We start from the raw sequence: 16376 nt of genomic DNA, 5'->3' as shown, positions 1-16376 counted from the left end.
ACTAAATTTTGATAAGTGGAGAGGAAGCCTTTCACGATCAAAGATTAATTCATCGTCATCGGATTTTCGATCTTAAGTATTGTACTGTGTAAAATTTTGAAATAGTCACTGAATAGTCAATTACGTGAGATATGATCAAATAAATCGGAGCGAAATAATGAATTTAAAGAAAAGTAATAGAGATTAGTAGTCCTGTTGACGATAGATCCCCGAAACAGAACTACGAAAAGGAGTGTCCCGGTACCGAAGAACGACGTAGCTGAAACGTTGTCATCTGTCGAGGGAAACCAAGAAAAACCTCTCTGCGTCGCTCGAGTAAGGCCCCCAATGCCGTGATTGCTACTTCCACTCAGCTCTTGACTCCATAATTTCAACCCAAGATTGCAATCTTTCTGCAGATCTCTCCCCTTCTCTCATCACCGGTCCCCCGATCTGTATCACATTCTCGCCCCACTCAAAAGCGATAGCTCTTCGTTTTCTCCCATAAACTCTGTTGGGAATTCGGAAGAGCAATGAGGCGAAGAGCCGCGGATTTCCGGAGACCCGTGAGGAGGCGGTGGCCCAACGTGGTGTGGTGGACATTGTGCGGCATTCTTGTCCTGCTCTTCATCGTGATTCTGAGCAAGGACAGTCAAATCGAAACCAGACCTTCCGTGTCCAAGGTAGAATTTTGGCGGCCTCCCTTCCCTTTTTTGTTCCGAAATTGAACTGGGTCGGTTGATTCCGTCTGTTTGGCGTTTCGAGAGGGCTGGAATTAGATGTTGGATTCTACATATAATTGCTTGGGATGGAAATGAAAACTGCCGACAACGCAATTCTTTCGCTCTCTTTATTTCACTGACAATATTGTGAAGATTGGTCTCTGAGTTGTGCTTTTATGCTGATGCCCACATTCAGTCTGAATCTGCATGGCACTTGCTATGGGAAAAGAAACAAAGAAAACGTCTGTCGTTCATGCCATCGAGTTCCGACCTTGTGATTTTGTTATTGGTATGTTCGGAAATTACTTTACATAGTTCGCATGTTAGTTTGAAATTTGAGGTCTTCTCAACCTTGGAATAGGTAAGTGTTCAAGGGACTACTCAAAATCTCCGATCAAGAACATCCCATGTATAATAAAGAAGTGCTATGTAGTTGCTGTTGGGAGAAAGTCTCTTTAGTCAGCTTGTAAAGCATTGATATCGAATTGGGGAAAATGGTAGCAGCACTAGAGGATACTTATATTTTTCAATGCTGACTAAGAGGTTCTCGCCAGGGAATTCGATAAAAAACTGGAATTTGAGAAGCAAATGATGTAGAACCGATATGACCACATAGTTTAGTGATCTATTCATAGGAGGGAAGGTGATTATCTAGTGGAGAGACCTGACAGAACATTGACATATGGGTTAAATCTTGCAGGAGTTTAGTTAGATATCTTGTGACTTATCTTTTTCGGGGGGGTAATAGACTGCTCAGTCGCTCCCTAAGAAGATGGCACACATCGAGAACCGGATGCTGTAATTGTTTGAAACTTCACAATTATGGATATAATGGTTTGATATCTTATGAGGACTAACCTGTCTTCTGTACTCTTTTTGCTCTTATTTCTTTGAGTTGTTGTCTATGTTTTACCAGAACAAATATGATGGTTGTTCAACGGGAAATTCATTTCCATCAAGTTCAACTAATCAGAATCAGATTCGTTATTCCTCCAAAAAAATCCCAAATGAGCATTCATTTTGTTCTAGAGCTGAATTATATCTCATTTGTAGTGGATGACTCTATTGCCTGCAATGCGCATGCAGATCCACTGAAAATGGTTACATAATATTCTCTTTTTTTCTGTCAGCTGGTTCGAGATTTAAGTACTGATGCCATGACTCTGCTATGACTAGATGGGGCAAATACTATTCCAAGTAGTAGTTTAGAGGATGTAGGATTTGGTGCGGGTGTAGTCCATGTAATAAGTTCCCTATGCAGATCAGATTATGTAGACGGGCTTTACCATTTTGAAACATTGTAGTTTGTGACCTTCAGTAAGGAGATCTAGTTCCTACCATGAAAAACAAATAATCTTCTTACTTTGGAATGACACTAATTTGTGATTGTGTTTTTTTTTTTTTTTTTTTCAATGCAATTAAAATTCGGTGTGCAGTATATTGTGAGTGAGACACTGAATTGTTATTTTACTTGGATAGCTAAACTGTTAACCTGCTTGTTTGTGCCATGGCTATGATTGAGGTTTTCTTTACTCATCTGTTCCTTCTATTTTCAGCTTCTCTGATATTTAATTTAGAAGTCTTCATGTTTCTTCTCCTCTGTTGCAGAGATATTACCAGCGTGATAAAATCATGGAAGGTCTTAACATTACCGATGAAATGTTGAGCCCTAATTCCGTCACAAGACAAATCAGTGATCAGATATCTCTGGCAAAATCTTTCGTTGTGATAGCAAAAGAAAGTAACAATCTGCAGTTTGCTTGGGAATTGAGTGCTCAGATTCGTAATTCACAGGTCCTCCTCTCTAATGCTGCAACTAGACGAGCTCCCCTGACGGTTAAAGAATCAGAAACCTCAATCCGCAACATGGCCTTGTTGCTTTTTCAAGCCCAACAACTTCACTATGACAGTGCAACCATGATCATGAGACTTAAAGCTAGAATCCAAGCTCTTGAAGAACAGATGGGTTCGGTAAGTGAAAAGAGCTCAAAGTATGGCCAGATTGCTGCAGAAGAAATACCGAAAAGCTTATACTGCCTGGGAGTTAGGTTAACAACTGAATGGTTCAAAAGACCAAACTTACAAAAGCTCGATGAAGGACGTAAGATGGATGCAAAACTCACAGATAGCAATCTCTTCCATTTCTGCGTGTTTTCCGACAATATCCTTGCGACTTCAGTTGTGGTGAACTCAACCTCTATAAATTCGAAAAATCCCGATAAGATTGTCTTCCATCTTGTAACCGATGAGATAAATTATGCACCTATGAAGGCATGGTTCAGTATGAATGATTTTCGAGGAGTCACTGTTGATGTCCAGAAATTTGAAGACTTCAGCTGGTTAAATGCTTCTTATGTTCCTGTTCTAAAGCAGCTCCAGGACTCTGAAACTCAAAGCTATTACTTCTCTGGCGGTAATGATGGGAGCAAGACACCCATCAAGTTTCGGAACCCTAAGTACCTATCCATGCTTAACCATTTAAGGTTCTATATCCCAGAGGTATTTCCAGCACTGAAGAAAGTCGTTTTTCTGGACGACGATGTTGTGGTGCAGAAAGATCTGTCTGGACTTTTCTCCATTGATTTGAATGGCAATGTCAATGGAGCTGTAGAAACATGCATGGAAACATTTCATAGGTACCATAAGTATCTAAATTACTCCCACCCTCTCATACGAGAAAACTTTGATCCTGACGCGTGTGGATGGGCATTTGGGATGAATGTGTTTGATTTGGTGGAATGGAGGCAGAGGAATGTTACAGGTATCTACCATTATTGGCAGGAAAACAATGTGGATCGGACATTGTGGAAACTCGGGACTCTCCCACCCGGGTTGTTAACTTTCTATGGGCTTACCGAGCCCTTGGATCCCTCGTGGCATGTGTTGGGGCTTGGCTATACAAATGTGAATCCTCAGTTGATAGAGAAGGGGGCTGTCTTGCACTATAACGGCAACTCAAAGCCGTGGTTGAAGATTGGGATGGAAAAGTACAAGCCTCTTTGGGAAAAGTACGTCGATTACACTCACCCTCTATTAGAACAGTGCAATTTCCGCTGATTGTCGATGATTTCTTCCATCATGTGACGGTGCTTTTCAGGGACAGAGTAAGGTCGAATACTCTATCAGCATTATCATTTTAGCTTGGCTGATGGTAGTTGTGTATCATGGCTCAGATTTATAGTTTTTGCTCTCAGTGTAGATCAGTCTACTTCTGTATGACCACGCGAAGGCCTAGTTTTTGTATGTTTACGAGGCAGATTGAGATGTAAACCGCAAGTACAGACCTGTTAGCTTCATTCTTTCAATTGCTGTCTACTTCCCTTGTATCATGCTTGTTCTGTTTAAGTTCAGCACATTGTATTTAGAGATCTCAAACTTTCCGCCGATTTGCTGATCGAAATGTCTTCACCCTACCAAATTGCAGTGAGCCTGTATAATACAAAGGTTGATAACTTTCTACCGTGTCGTTCTTTTTTTTCCTCCCAAGTGTATCTGAATGAAGGTGTTTAGAGCGAACAAACTAGGCATCGAATTAGGGCTACGAGCATCGCAAGAAGTAGTTTTTTTATGCCTGAATCCCTGGCTAGGATTGTTGAACAACGGATCGAGTTGCCCTTTATGCTCATTTATCTTCATCTGACAGCTTTACAAGGTTTCACTCGAGAATGAATCGTACATAAGATTGCTGGATTTGATTACGCTTAACTTGGCAAGTCACTGTTGTCTTCTATGCACCATGGAGATCCTGGCAGATTGTGGGTCTGAGCCTCTGAGAAAACTTTTCTTTTGGCTTGAGAAAAGAATGAAATCTGCGGCAGTTGGAAGAATCATAATTTGGAAAATGTTGACAAAAAAAAGAAAGAAAGTGTTCTAGTAACAAACCAAGTAACCATGTATCACTTTCAGCTAACTACTACTGGTGCCATCCTGGACTCTCTCCAACAACCTCAGTCTCTCCAAAGTTGGAAACCTGAACAGTCAAGCCATGTCGGCCACGTGGCAGCACGGGGCACTACTTAGAAAACGACATGCCGGCGCGACTCTGTTAATAACAAACCACTTCGTTTTCCTCCTACAGTTCCTAGTATTCCCTGGACCGTCCCACAACTTTCACCTCTCATCCAAGTGCTAATGCCAAAACTACCCCCATCTCTCTCATGTGGTGAATGAACATGGGGTGGATCCAAGCATGACAATTCAGTCATTTCGTAAGCCATTTATCTTATAAAAAACCTGCCCAATAAAATCTCGCCGGCCATATCTATTTTATCTACTTTGCCGCCACTTTCAAAAGTTTGTTTTTTAGTCACTAACCGTTTGTCACTGCTCGCCAAAGGAGCCCTCATATCTCCATCATTCTTTCCCCTTTCCATCTCTCTCTCTCTCTCTATCTCTCTCTCATGCGTGCGCACGAACAAGTAAAATGATGAAGAATCACAAGGAGATCATAGATTCAGATCAACCCATCAAGCCTCGACGCGCCAAGTCCCGCGAAGTGAGCTCCCGGTACCTCTCCCCGACGTCAACTCCCACTCATGACAGTGGGATCCAGTCGTCAACACAAGGCTCATCGCCAATGCGGCGTAAGTCCGGCACAAGCTCCCAAGATTCTCGGAAGCACCGGAGCCTCGAGGATTTGGGCTTTGCCAGAGGATTGTTGTGGCCTTCGGCGACTGCGATCTCATCCCCTTCGCAGTCGTCGAACAAGAAACTGGACACTCTCGCTGATCATCTCGGGAACGACAGATTGAATGATCTTTTGGACCACAAAAGAGGAAATAAGGTCGCGAGTGCTGAGAATTCCGCACATTTGAGCAGGCAGAGGAGCAGCACCGAGATCAATAGAATCGAGAATCTGAAAGGGAGCAGTAAAGAGAACCGCGGGCCTATTCTCGGCGGTTCCATGAGGTACACCGGTAATTTATTGTTTGCCGGTAGAAAATCTTCGTCGTCTTCAAACAAGGGGCCGGATAGTCCTGCCCCGATGATCCCTCGAAGATTCTCAGTTGATGAAAATGCTCTTTTCAAGAAATCCTCCAGAAGGAAATCTGATTCTTCCACGGACCTTTCTCTTGAATCTGAATCCGAATGCAGCGATGTTTCCTCTTCAGCATCCAATTTATCATCGATGACAACAATGGGGAAAGCTGGTATAGAGGTTTCATCCAAGTACATGAATGATGTAACAGGAAGGTCCAGCAGGGGGACTTCAGATTCGAATGTTCAGCATCCTCTATCATTCGATGAGACGGCTCGGTCAAACAAGTGTACAGTAAAAGGCACAATCAAAAGGGCTAGTTCGCTTACTGGGTATGGGAGTGCAATGTCGCAATGGGCTCTGTCACCCGGCAGGTCATGTTCATCTCCAATGTCTGTACAAAATAAAGAGAGGCCGTTGTTTTTTTCAAGCTTGAAGCCACCTTCAAGTCCCTCGAGGCACACTGGTGTGGAGAAGTTGCTTAATATGGGACTTGACTTGTTCAAGAGCAAGAAAACCTCATCTCATGCATCTTCTCTGGGTCCTGCTGGTGCGGAAAATGTTCATCAACTTCGTCTGTTTCACAATCGGTTGATTCAATGGCAGTATGCGAATGCTAAAGCCGACACTGCGAACTTGAAGATCACTAGCCAGACTGAGGTGCGTGGAAAGTTTCAAGTTAAAGCTACAAATTGTTAATTCATTCCGACAATAAGACTTTCGAGATTATGTTAATCATGCTGATGATAAGGAGATTAACTGGGGAATTTTCCTCAGGCATATGGGTTTTAAGCATAACACATTCTATGATTAGTATTTAGAGAGCTCAAATGTTCGTATGTCTGTGGCATTTGCATCTACGTAAGGATCGAGTCATGGATTGTATTTTGAGTTGATTATAAATGTGAAGTTAGGAGTATAAATGTCACATATCTTATGGCTGGACCAATAGAGATGTGATGGAAGTTTTCTTTTACTGATTCATTGCTAATTACCTGTCTCAGAGAAATTTAGTATGTGCTTGGAGCAGTCTTACCAAATTGCAGCATTCTGTGCTCCAGAAGAAATTACAGATGATGAAAGAAAAGTTTCAAATGAAGCTGAACCTGATACTCCAATCCCAAGTCAGTATGGAATCTTGTAGATCGTTTTACTATTTATCTATCTGAATTTAAGCCAGTTCAACTGAAATACATCACTTTTTATAGATTAGACCCCTGGAAACTTGGGGTGACATGGAAAGGCAACACTTTCTAGCAATTTCCAAGACAACCGAGTCCTTGCAATCCATTGTCTGTAGATTACCGCTTATCGAAGGTGCAGAGGTATGATGATAGTCTTCAATCAGATAATTTGTAAAACGCATGCATATCTGTAGAGATAGGCCTAAATGGAGACTAACCTTCGTACAGGTAGAGCCACAATCTACTTCGTTCGCTCTTCGACACGCGTTGGATCTCACAACGTCTATCAAGTCGGCAATAACCGATATTTCCCCTTCAGTGAGAACCAAATACTAAATTCAAACTCCTCATCTGTTGCAAATGTTTGGTCTCTGGCAATCTGAGATTTTAGGTCCTTACAGGGAGATGGCACCATTCCATTGCTCTCCGAGTTGGCGAAGGTGGTCGGGCAAGAAAAGCTGCTCTTGGAGGAGTGCCTGGAGTATCTTAGGACCATATCCACGCTAGAGGTGAAAAAACCAACTTAAGTCTCTCACTCAATGAAAGTGTTTAGTGCCCTCGGATGATATGTCGCATGTTTGCTGTGGCATCTTAGAGAAAGCATGATTACTAAACCTAATTTGCGTCGGCATGTGTTTGTGCATAATGAGCTATATCATGCACAGTCTTTCGCTGCATTATCATCGGAATCACATATACTTAACCAGAGTATTGGTTACCTTGGATAGTGATGCTTGATTCAGCCAGTCAGGTTGAACATTTTTTCAAAAGCAGAGCAATTTGATTCTGTACTGTGCACAAGCCCAAGTTAATACGGAGAAATTGAATTCAAGTTCTATTGAAGCTAGCAGCTGCTGTAACTGCAGAAAACTTTTTGTTAGCTGCTCATGAGTAAAGGTTTAGTTAGATTAAACTTGTTATGAGTATGTATTGCACATGGTTCTAACTTTTGATCTGTGGTTTCGCAGATCCAAGAGAGGAGTTTAACATGTGGCATGATTCAAATGAATCTATGGCAACAGCAGCACCAGCAGCAGGAACAAGTACTACTACGATGACAACAACAATGTCGATAGGTGGCTTCACTCGAGAGTCGGGACGAAAATCCAATCGGACTGACATGTTAGATGCCTAGACAATTTGATTCGCTGCTTGATCGAAGCAGTACGATTTAGGAAAACCGGGTTCACTGATTCATTTTGTAGGCGGAACTAAGAAATGTGTCAGCTGAGGCTCAAATGCCAACAACTGCGGCGCTGCTTGTGTCTTGTGACATTGCGGACGATCGAATCTGAGACTGGAGATGATTCTGCTGTATCAGTTCAATAACCAGCATGACTACTGCATTTTCATTTCATTAACGCCAAAAAGATTCGACTATGATCGCGAAGGATAATTCCAGCACCATGTCGCCAGACAACTGACTGGCGCGATTTAGACGCCCGGCAATGTTTGAACTCATGCGGGAAAAACCCGATGCAAACACTTGATCTTGATGTTGGATTGGAACAGTCGAAGGTGAATGGAAAATACAGCATTAGTGATTTGGTAGTGCCTTCGTTTCCCGCAAATCACAAGGAATAATGAAGGAGTTCCAACATCTGCAGCATAATAAAGCAAATTGAGATGTGCGCATGCATAACATAACAGGGCAATTATTGAAAGCCTTCTCCTGCGTGTACATCCATCGACATTGATTTAAAGACTCAATACTTATCCAAAATAGATCTTAATTATAAAATAGATTTCCATACAAATAAAAATGTCAACGCAATTGATAAGCCTACCATCTTGCTTCTGTCCCATCGGAAACAAAAGAATCGATTGTTAACTATCTCGGGTCAGTTTCGTTTTTAACGGGCTCTACATGCTCTTAATGACATGTGATCCCTTCCACACATAATTATCGAATGTGATACCAGAGTCGGTTTTCGTCCCAGCTTATTGCACGTGTTTGGCATTCCGTCCATCGAATTTCGATCTGTCGTTGTTAATCCGGCTGGCACGGATGTTAAAGCACTCCTCATGTTTCCTCTCCGATTTTCGAAGGCTTTTGATACGAAGGAACCTCTCCCTCCACCTCTTAACAAATTTAAAAGTCGGACCTTTCAGCAGATACCAAGGCTTTGGACAGAATGCATCAGTTGGGGGATGCCAAAGTCGGTTTAGACTCGTGGGAAGAGATTACTTTTGCTTTTATCTTTGTTTTAGGTGAGCTTTCTCTGTTAGGTCGCTTTCGCGTGAAGTGTCCGATAGGCTCCGTCTCTTTCGTCCCTGTTTTCTGGTGCTTAATTCGTTTCCCTTTGTTCACCTCACCTCTGTTCGTCGTCTTCTCCTCGTTTCGAGCTAAGCATGACAGCTCATCCAGCTGCTCGAGCTCGCGTCGGCAAATTAACGTTTTGCTCTGGATGTGTTTGAGGCAGTCTCGTTCAATCGACTCATATAATCGAAACGGATGTTATTAGTATAAGCTATCCTTTGTTTTTGTCGACGTCGGGAGTGATTAGCAGTCTTAGGAAACAAGAGCAGAACAGTTCTAAGAAGGGTAGACATGGAGGTGGAAAGCGTGAGGTTTGAATGGCAGAAAAGACCCATTGTCCGCCCGCGAGCCTCACGAATTTACAGTGACGCGATGGGTCTGCGTCCTCTCGCGTTTTGCCCTTTACTACAGTTTTACGCTCGATTGTCTTTGCGATTTTTCTTTGGTTTTATGTCTGATGACATTCGAACTAAAAACAGCGACACCTGCAGGGACCATATAAATGCCCAAAATAGAAAAGAGACGACTTGTTTAAATGCTCATTTTCCTCTCTCTCTCTCTCTCTCTCGTGTGGATACTTGGATTATCCACCGCCAACCATTTCGAAGTCACCAATGCGAAGAAGGGCAGAAGGTGAGCTCGCCGCTTTCAGCGATGGCTGCAAGGTACTCTCTCTCTCTCTCTCTCTCTCTCTCTCTCTCTCTCTCTCTCTCTCTCTCTCTCTCTCTCTCTCTCTCTCTGTTTGTGTGCGTTTAGAGGCAAGTTTGACAATTCAAATGAGAGGGTTCTGGTTCCCCTGAGAAATTTTTCTGCTGCTGCTGCTGTTTCTACTTTCTGCTATAGAAGTACATTAAAAGGGTCAATTCTCTCCTCTCCTCCTCCTCCTCCTCCTTCGTGAAACTCGGTCGCTTCAAGCGGGCTGATGGCAGAGCATGAAGCTCTCCTAGGTACCATGTAGAAACTAACGAAGAAAAGGATCAGGTAAAGCAAATGTTGAAACGCTGAAAAAGGAATCATGCTGCGGAAACTAATTTCACGAGGTTGCGAACGTCCAGAGAGCAGAGTGAAGATGGAGACACACGAAAGAGTTCACCGGTCAAAAAAGACAATAAAAGCAGGTCAGGGGACACAGCACAGCACAGCACAGCCCCACACTTGTTTGATGGCCCGCCTCTTTAACGTGTCGCTCCTGGAGATTTCATGATTTTAGGGTTGAAATCTTATGCACTGTTCGAGCTTCATGTTTTGGGAAAATCAAGAAAATCCCAATTATTTTACTGGATGGGATAATAACTTCTATCTGGGGACACAGCACAGCACAGCCCCACACTTGTTTGATGGCCCGCCTCTTTAACGTGTCGCTCGTGGAGATTTCATGATTTTAGGGTTGAAATCTTATGCGCTGTTCGAGAGCTTCATGTTTTGGGAAAATCAAGAAAATCCCAATTATTTTGCTGGATGGGATAATAACTTCTATCTGGGATTTCAAAGATGTTCTATACCTGCCCAATGTTTTTTCTGTCGAGGAGTCGAAGTCATATGAAAAATAACTCAGAAGACTTAAAGAACGAAACAAACAGCTTTTATTCTGTTATCTGTTTGCCATTTTGTTGTTCAAGGAGAGCAAGAGGGTCAGCAGCACCGGCATGCTTCTGTGCTGCAAGCTCTACATATCTGAATCGAGAAACCGCACCGTGCTCGACTCCATCGAACGGGCAGCCCGCCTCGACCCGGAGACCATCATCGTGAATAAGTTTGAGGACCGGGCTTACAACCGTGTCCGGTACACTCTCGTGTCCTACGTCGTCCATGACTGCACAGGCCAGGCCGTGTACAGCCCTTTGCAACAAACTGTCATGGCCATGGCAGAAGCCGCGTTCGAGGCGATAAACTTGGAACTGCACTCAGGAGCCCACCCTCGGCTCGGGGTGGTGGATGACATCGTCTTCCATCCGCTCGCCCGAGCTTCTCTCGATGAAGCAGCTTGGCTTGCCAAATCTGTGGCTGCCGACATTGGCCTCAAACTCCAAGGTTAGGTTGTTCCTCTTGCATCTATACATACTTGGACTTCTATTTTAGTCTATCAACAGTAGACTATAGCATGCCTGTTACATTTGTCTAGTTGTCTGCATATTCTGGGAATGTTCAAAATTGGAAAGGCTAGTACTATCAACATACCTAATAAATTCTCATCCCTAACACAGCTATTTCACTTTGGATTCACCTATATATCACAGTAAAATTACTTTTAGGGCACAAACTTAGACTTGTCTCTTCCATCTCATCCCTAAAAAGAATCTGCATATAATTTTTCCACCTATTTCAGTAGAATTATATCATAAATCATATGACTCATTTCTTCTGAGCATGGAAAGACTATGAAACCTCCAATCTCTAGGTACTGTCCCTTAATTACTCACTCTCTTTCACACTTCCAGTGCCAGTGTTCCTGTATGCTGCTGCGCATCCAACCGGAAAGGCCCTAGACACCATCAGGCGCGAGCTCGGCTACTTCCGGCCCAATTTCATGGGCAACCAGTGGGCTGGATGGACGATGCCTGAAGTCCTCCCTGAAAGGCCCGATGAGGGCCCGACACACGTTTCTCGAGCGAGAGGTATCACCATGATTGGGGCCCGGCCATGGGTTGCCCTGTACAATGTCCCCATCCTGTCGACAGATGTGTCGGCCACCCGGAAAATAGCCCGTATGGTGAGCGCTCGGGGAGGAGGGTTACCGACGGTGCAAACGCTGGGCTTGGTTCATGGCGAAGATGCAACCGAGATCGCTTGCATGCTGCTGGAGCCCAACCAGATTGGAGTAGACCGGGTCCAGAACCACGTCGAAATGCTAGCAGCCCAGGAAGGATTGGATGTGGAAAGAGGATATTTTACCGACTTCTCACCAGAAATGATAATAGAAAAGTATGTGAAATTAGTGTCTTCCAGGGAAGACTAAAAAAGCTAAGACGGGCTTCCAGTGACATCAACATTATCTGCATATTGTTGCTCACAATGGTGGAACTGTGTATATTATGACTGTTGATAGTAATCACTTTTGACCACGGGCATCTTTTGAAGCAACTAAAGCCAATACCAGAAGAGGATATCTTCAGAACCGACGTGTTGATAAAAAGAGAAGGCAGTTAGCTAAGAGCAATTGAAAATCATAAAAGCATACCACAATCAAAAAGATACCTTCCGTTTCATTCTGGTGAACTATAATGACTACATCAACCGTAAGATCTACCGATGCAAAAATTTAGACTTGAGGTTGCTTAAGATCCTACTCACCATTTAAGAGCACTGCTTGCTCCGGAATCCTTCTGACAAAAGCTCCCGAAGCAACTCCAGCAATCTCTCAGCTCCAGGTCCCGGCTTAAATACCGAATCATCACCCCGCAAGGAGCAAGGGTCAGCGTCACCATCTGAGTTCCCAATGCACCACCCTCCAGGTGTGAACCGGTTTGTCCTACCTAATAGCTCACTGTCGATCAACCCCAAGACCGGATCATTTTCCCTAAACTTTCTCGCAAACGGGGCCTTGCTTTTAACCATTTCATTGAAATGCCTGAGGGAGAGATCAAGAGGATGCTGCCCTGGTGGGTTGGCCCAAGCAATGTAGTGAAGGTCATGGCTCACCGCAGTCTTGCGGTACTCTTTGGCATTACAAATGACAGTGTGAAAATAACCTTCTGGAGAGGATATAAAGTTCGTGTAGTACATGAGAATGGTTCTAGGAAGGTTATCCCATCCCCAAATGCAGTACTCGAGAAAATCACGGGTTAGCATCACCCATGCCGATCCTGTTTAGTGAAGAGCGGACAGAATAGGTCAAAAGAGGGTCCAGCGGAGTTGGAACTTGAACTAATGTTAATGCATCTGGAGATGCGATTTCTGCTTAATGATGAATATTGGCAAATCCTTGTTATCGTGATCATTAGCACATTTCTCAAAGTCAACCATCATTCATCACGTCAGTCCATTGAAAAGTGCAAGGCTGAGCAAAATTAGACATGATAGGACGATTGTCCTTACAAATCATCTCCTTATACTCCCGTCCTCATATGTTTCACCTCTACAGCAGAAAACACACCATTCCCATGCTTGTCAACAAGTTAATGAAGCTCATCCCAAGACAAACTATTTTCAACATCCTTTTGCACGACCTCTACATCTTAGGCGAATAACAATCACTCAAAATAAGGTTCAAGCATGATGGATATGATTAGATGGACTCTGAAGTACGGTAACCCACGTACTCACCAGTAAATAACTTAAAGGATGTTGGGTGTGATCGACGTTGAGTGGTCAAAGATATTTCGGACTTTTTTGACAAGTACAGCCCTGGATCGATGATGATTGGTTTTGCCCTTTGGTCCCTGAAAGTACAGACAGATTGTTGAACCATATTAGACATAAAAGACGAAAACATGAATCGAAAAGTTTTCACCAGAATAGTCACAAAACTTTGTATTACGTACAATTTCCACCCAGCAATCTGAGCATGTTCAATAAAATTCAGGCTTCTGGACAAATTGGCAAATACAAATAGCAGATCTGCACAAATAGAGGGAAAACAAAACTTTATTTGCAAAGACTAACCAATGAGAGAACTTGACTTAAAAGGAAAAGCTCTAACAAAAAAGAAATACTATATTGCAACTAGTTAGTTGAAGAGAGAGAGAGAGAGAGCAGATTCAAAGGAAAATTGGCTTCTGACAGCATGAAACACGAGAAAAGGAAAATGTCGACCGGAAGGAAAAGAAAGCGGAGAGAGAATTATTTCTTGGTCTAGAAAAGGAAATGTCTTCTCCAAATGATCAGGACTCACAAACAAAACTTTCCTCTTCATAGATCAGAAGCCATGGTGGAGCCATGAGCAGGTCCATCACATGGAGCAAGATGCTAAAAGTTTCCTAAATGATATTGATACCATTTTGGAAAGAACATGGACATCTGAAAAGTTATAACCAAGCAAAGTAAACCGAATTGGTGGGAAGAACGAAGTTCAGCTTGTGCTTCCCAAACATACACGACAATCAGGAAAAAATCAAACCTTTAAAATGTTGGAAGTTGATGGGTGCATCAGCTGCATAAACCAGAGCATTATTCAAATCCAAACAACCCGGTAAGCTCTAGAGACAGACAAGTACACGTTTTCAATTCATTGCCGAAGTGAATTTTCAAAACGTCAGATGACTAAATCAGCAATATACTTCAGGGAATCTGAAGAATTACGGAAGGCGCACAACAAATCCAAATCCTCCTAAACTATGTGCCTCGATAAGGAAAAGAAAAGCCATCACTTCTAAATCATTTTGAAATGCAACTTGCATGTTCAGACACATTAAATACCCAGGCAGTTCACTAGTTCAACAAAGTGGAGACATCCTCCAGCGGCATTGCAAATTAGAACGGAACAAAACCTACCTGGGTTGTTGGAGTAAATATCAAAACTAGCTTATGACAAAAGCTCTACTGAACAAGGCAACATTACTTGATCGAGAAAACCAAGTTAACAGGAGCGAGTAAAACTCAAACAGAAGAGTCTCATACTGACCATCCTGTGTCATAAGAGGATAATCCGAAGCACTGAGATTTATAAACCAGTCCCATGGCAAATTCTCCCTCAACATAATTGCAATGGCCTGAAGTGTACATGCAATCATTGTAGGTCCCTTATAAGTAACCAAATTCGACTGAGCCATTACTCTAACATTCTCTACTTCACGGAATGTTGGATCATTCTTTACAGACAGGGACAGATCCATCCGTTCGCGAGGCGGCGCCTCAAGGTCCAGATGCAGAATATACCGGTTTCTAGGATGATAAACAGCTTGCAGGGTTCTCATCATCCTCAGACTGTCGCCTTTTGTACCCGAAATAAGATATGCAAATCTGGGTGCATCCCCACCTAAATGGCCATTGGCATTGGCCGATTTATCTATTTCTGATTCTACGAAGAGCCCATTTCGATCATCCAACTTCTCCTCAAACGCGGATTGATCCTCACCGTAGGGAGATCCAAACAACCCGAAAACAGCAGAAAACAACAGCGTGACCGACACGAGTAAACTTGCGAGAAACGGACCGATCCATTTTCGATCACTGAAAATCCTTACCAGGTGAGGATTAGCATTTTTCCTCATGCTCTTCAAAAGGGTGGCCGTGAAAGTACCCCAAGACTCCTGGCCAAAAGAAAAGCTCAGGGTAATCGAATATCGACTCAAAGGGAAGCAAGGAGGTTCGAAAGTGTAACCAAAGTCGCTTCTTGGGGATTATGAACAGCATTTAAGCTGAATGCTCGACAGTTTTCAATATAAAACGGCCATTTGTAATCAGGAAAGATGGGTGTTTCCAGTAATGATCTCATAACGGTCAATGAACTCGTCGAGTAAGAGAAAAAATAAGTTAGAATACGACAAGCTAGGCATTTAATAGGACGCGGGTTCAACTGAATGAAACTGTTATGGGGCTAATAGCTAAGCGCTTCAACAAAAGCTTGTTGAAGGAGAAAGCGAGGGAAAACGAACACTTGGAGTGCACGTTTGAAATGCTTTGAACCCAAGACAATGGCTGAGAGATATGAGCTCCCGATACAGAATCGGAGAATTAGAAAAGAGAGAATCGGAAAGGAAGAGACTTTTGGGAAGTTGAAGGGAAGGAAAACAAAAGGGTACTTACTGCACTCAGATTGAGATCAAGAAAAATCCAAAGGATGGTGAAAACGGGGAGAGATCACGAGAATAAACATGACACTTTTTCGTTACCGAGAGATTCAGGGCTTTCTTGAAACGGGGATTCCCTGCCTTGCTCAGAGAGAGAGAGAGAGAGAGAGAGAGAGAGAGAGAGATTTGGGAAAGATGAGAGCTTGATCAAGAAGAAGAAGAAGAAGAAGAAGAAGAAGGTGGAGGAGGAAGTGGAGAGGATGGACCGTACTGATGGGTTTAATCATTTTTTACGTGAATTGCGGGCAAAAAACACTATGAACCATAGACTTAATGTGCTTTACTAATTAGATTAATCATATGGTCGAAATCAAAAGTCACGCAAAGAATGGAAGAAGACGAACACGCGCGTTCGCAGAAAAGAGGAAAAAAAAAGTGCAGATCTGCTTCCCATTTTAAAACAGCAGCAGAATTCCGACCCCAAAAAAAAAAAAAATAATAACAGACAAAAAGTTGGAAGGCACCGCACTGGCGGCGGCACCATCCGAAAGCCGGCTCGACTCAGCCCCTCTTCTCTTGCCGGGC

The 16376-nt window shown here is 43.1% G+C and overlaps 4 protein-coding genes across 5 annotated transcripts; 3 read left to right on the top strand and 1 right to left on the bottom strand.

The window, feature by feature from the left end:
- The first annotated feature begins 202 nt into the window (after positions 1-202).
- Positions 203-4161, top strand: LOC115752295 (probable galacturonosyltransferase 10). Of its 2 annotated transcripts, XM_030690418.2 has the most exons (3): positions 203-454; positions 488-662; positions 2310-4161. In XM_030690418.2, exons 2-3 carry the CDS (start codon positions 513-515, stop codon positions 3756-3758), a joined length of 1599 nt encoding a protein of 532 aa, XP_030546278.1. In that variant the 5' UTR covers positions 203-454; positions 488-512; the 3' UTR covers positions 3759-4161. The 2 variants fall into 2 exon arrangements, with proteins under 2 accessions (XP_030546278.1, XP_048127389.1); XM_048271432.1 differs by having other exon boundaries at positions 203-662.
- Positions 4162-4292: 131 nt separating this feature from the next.
- Positions 4293-8125, top strand: LOC115752294 (QWRF motif-containing protein 3). Its single transcript, XM_030690417.2, has 6 exons — positions 4293-6339; positions 6684-6803; positions 6888-7004; positions 7092-7181; positions 7265-7372; positions 7832-8125. Exons 1-6 carry the CDS (start codon positions 5125-5127, stop codon positions 7919-7921), a joined length of 1740 nt encoding a protein of 579 aa, XP_030546277.1. The 5' UTR covers positions 4293-5124; the 3' UTR covers positions 7922-8125.
- A 1024-nt stretch (positions 8126-9149) lies between these two features.
- On the top strand, positions 9150-12186 carry LOC115752300 (formimidoyltransferase-cyclodeaminase-like). Its single transcript, XM_030690428.2, has 3 exons — positions 9150-9788; positions 10743-11154; positions 11562-12186. Exons 1-3 carry the CDS (start codon positions 9738-9740, stop codon positions 12077-12079), a joined length of 981 nt encoding a protein of 326 aa, XP_030546288.1. The 5' UTR covers positions 9150-9737; the 3' UTR covers positions 12080-12186.
- A 62-nt stretch (positions 12187-12248) lies between these two features.
- On the bottom strand, positions 12249-15983 carry LOC115752298 (beta-glucuronosyltransferase GlcAT14A-like). The gene is made up of 4 exons (XM_030690426.2): positions 14684-15983; positions 13605-13680; positions 13387-13502; positions 12249-12926 (listed from the first exon to the last, which is right to left on the bottom strand). Exons 1-4 carry the CDS (start codon positions 15270-15272, stop codon positions 12418-12420), a joined length of 1290 nt encoding a protein of 429 aa, XP_030546286.1. The 5' UTR covers positions 15273-15983; the 3' UTR covers positions 12249-12417.
- Between the last annotated feature and the right edge of the window lie 393 nt (positions 15984-16376).

The sequence above is a fragment of the Rhodamnia argentea genome, chromosome 10, assembly GCF_020921035.1.
Source record: "Rhodamnia argentea isolate NSW1041297 chromosome 10, ASM2092103v1, whole genome shotgun sequence".
NCBI classification, from domain to species: Eukaryota; Viridiplantae; Streptophyta; class Magnoliopsida; order Myrtales; family Myrtaceae; genus Rhodamnia; species Rhodamnia argentea.
This window is presented reverse-complemented; position numbering and strand designations above follow the sequence as displayed.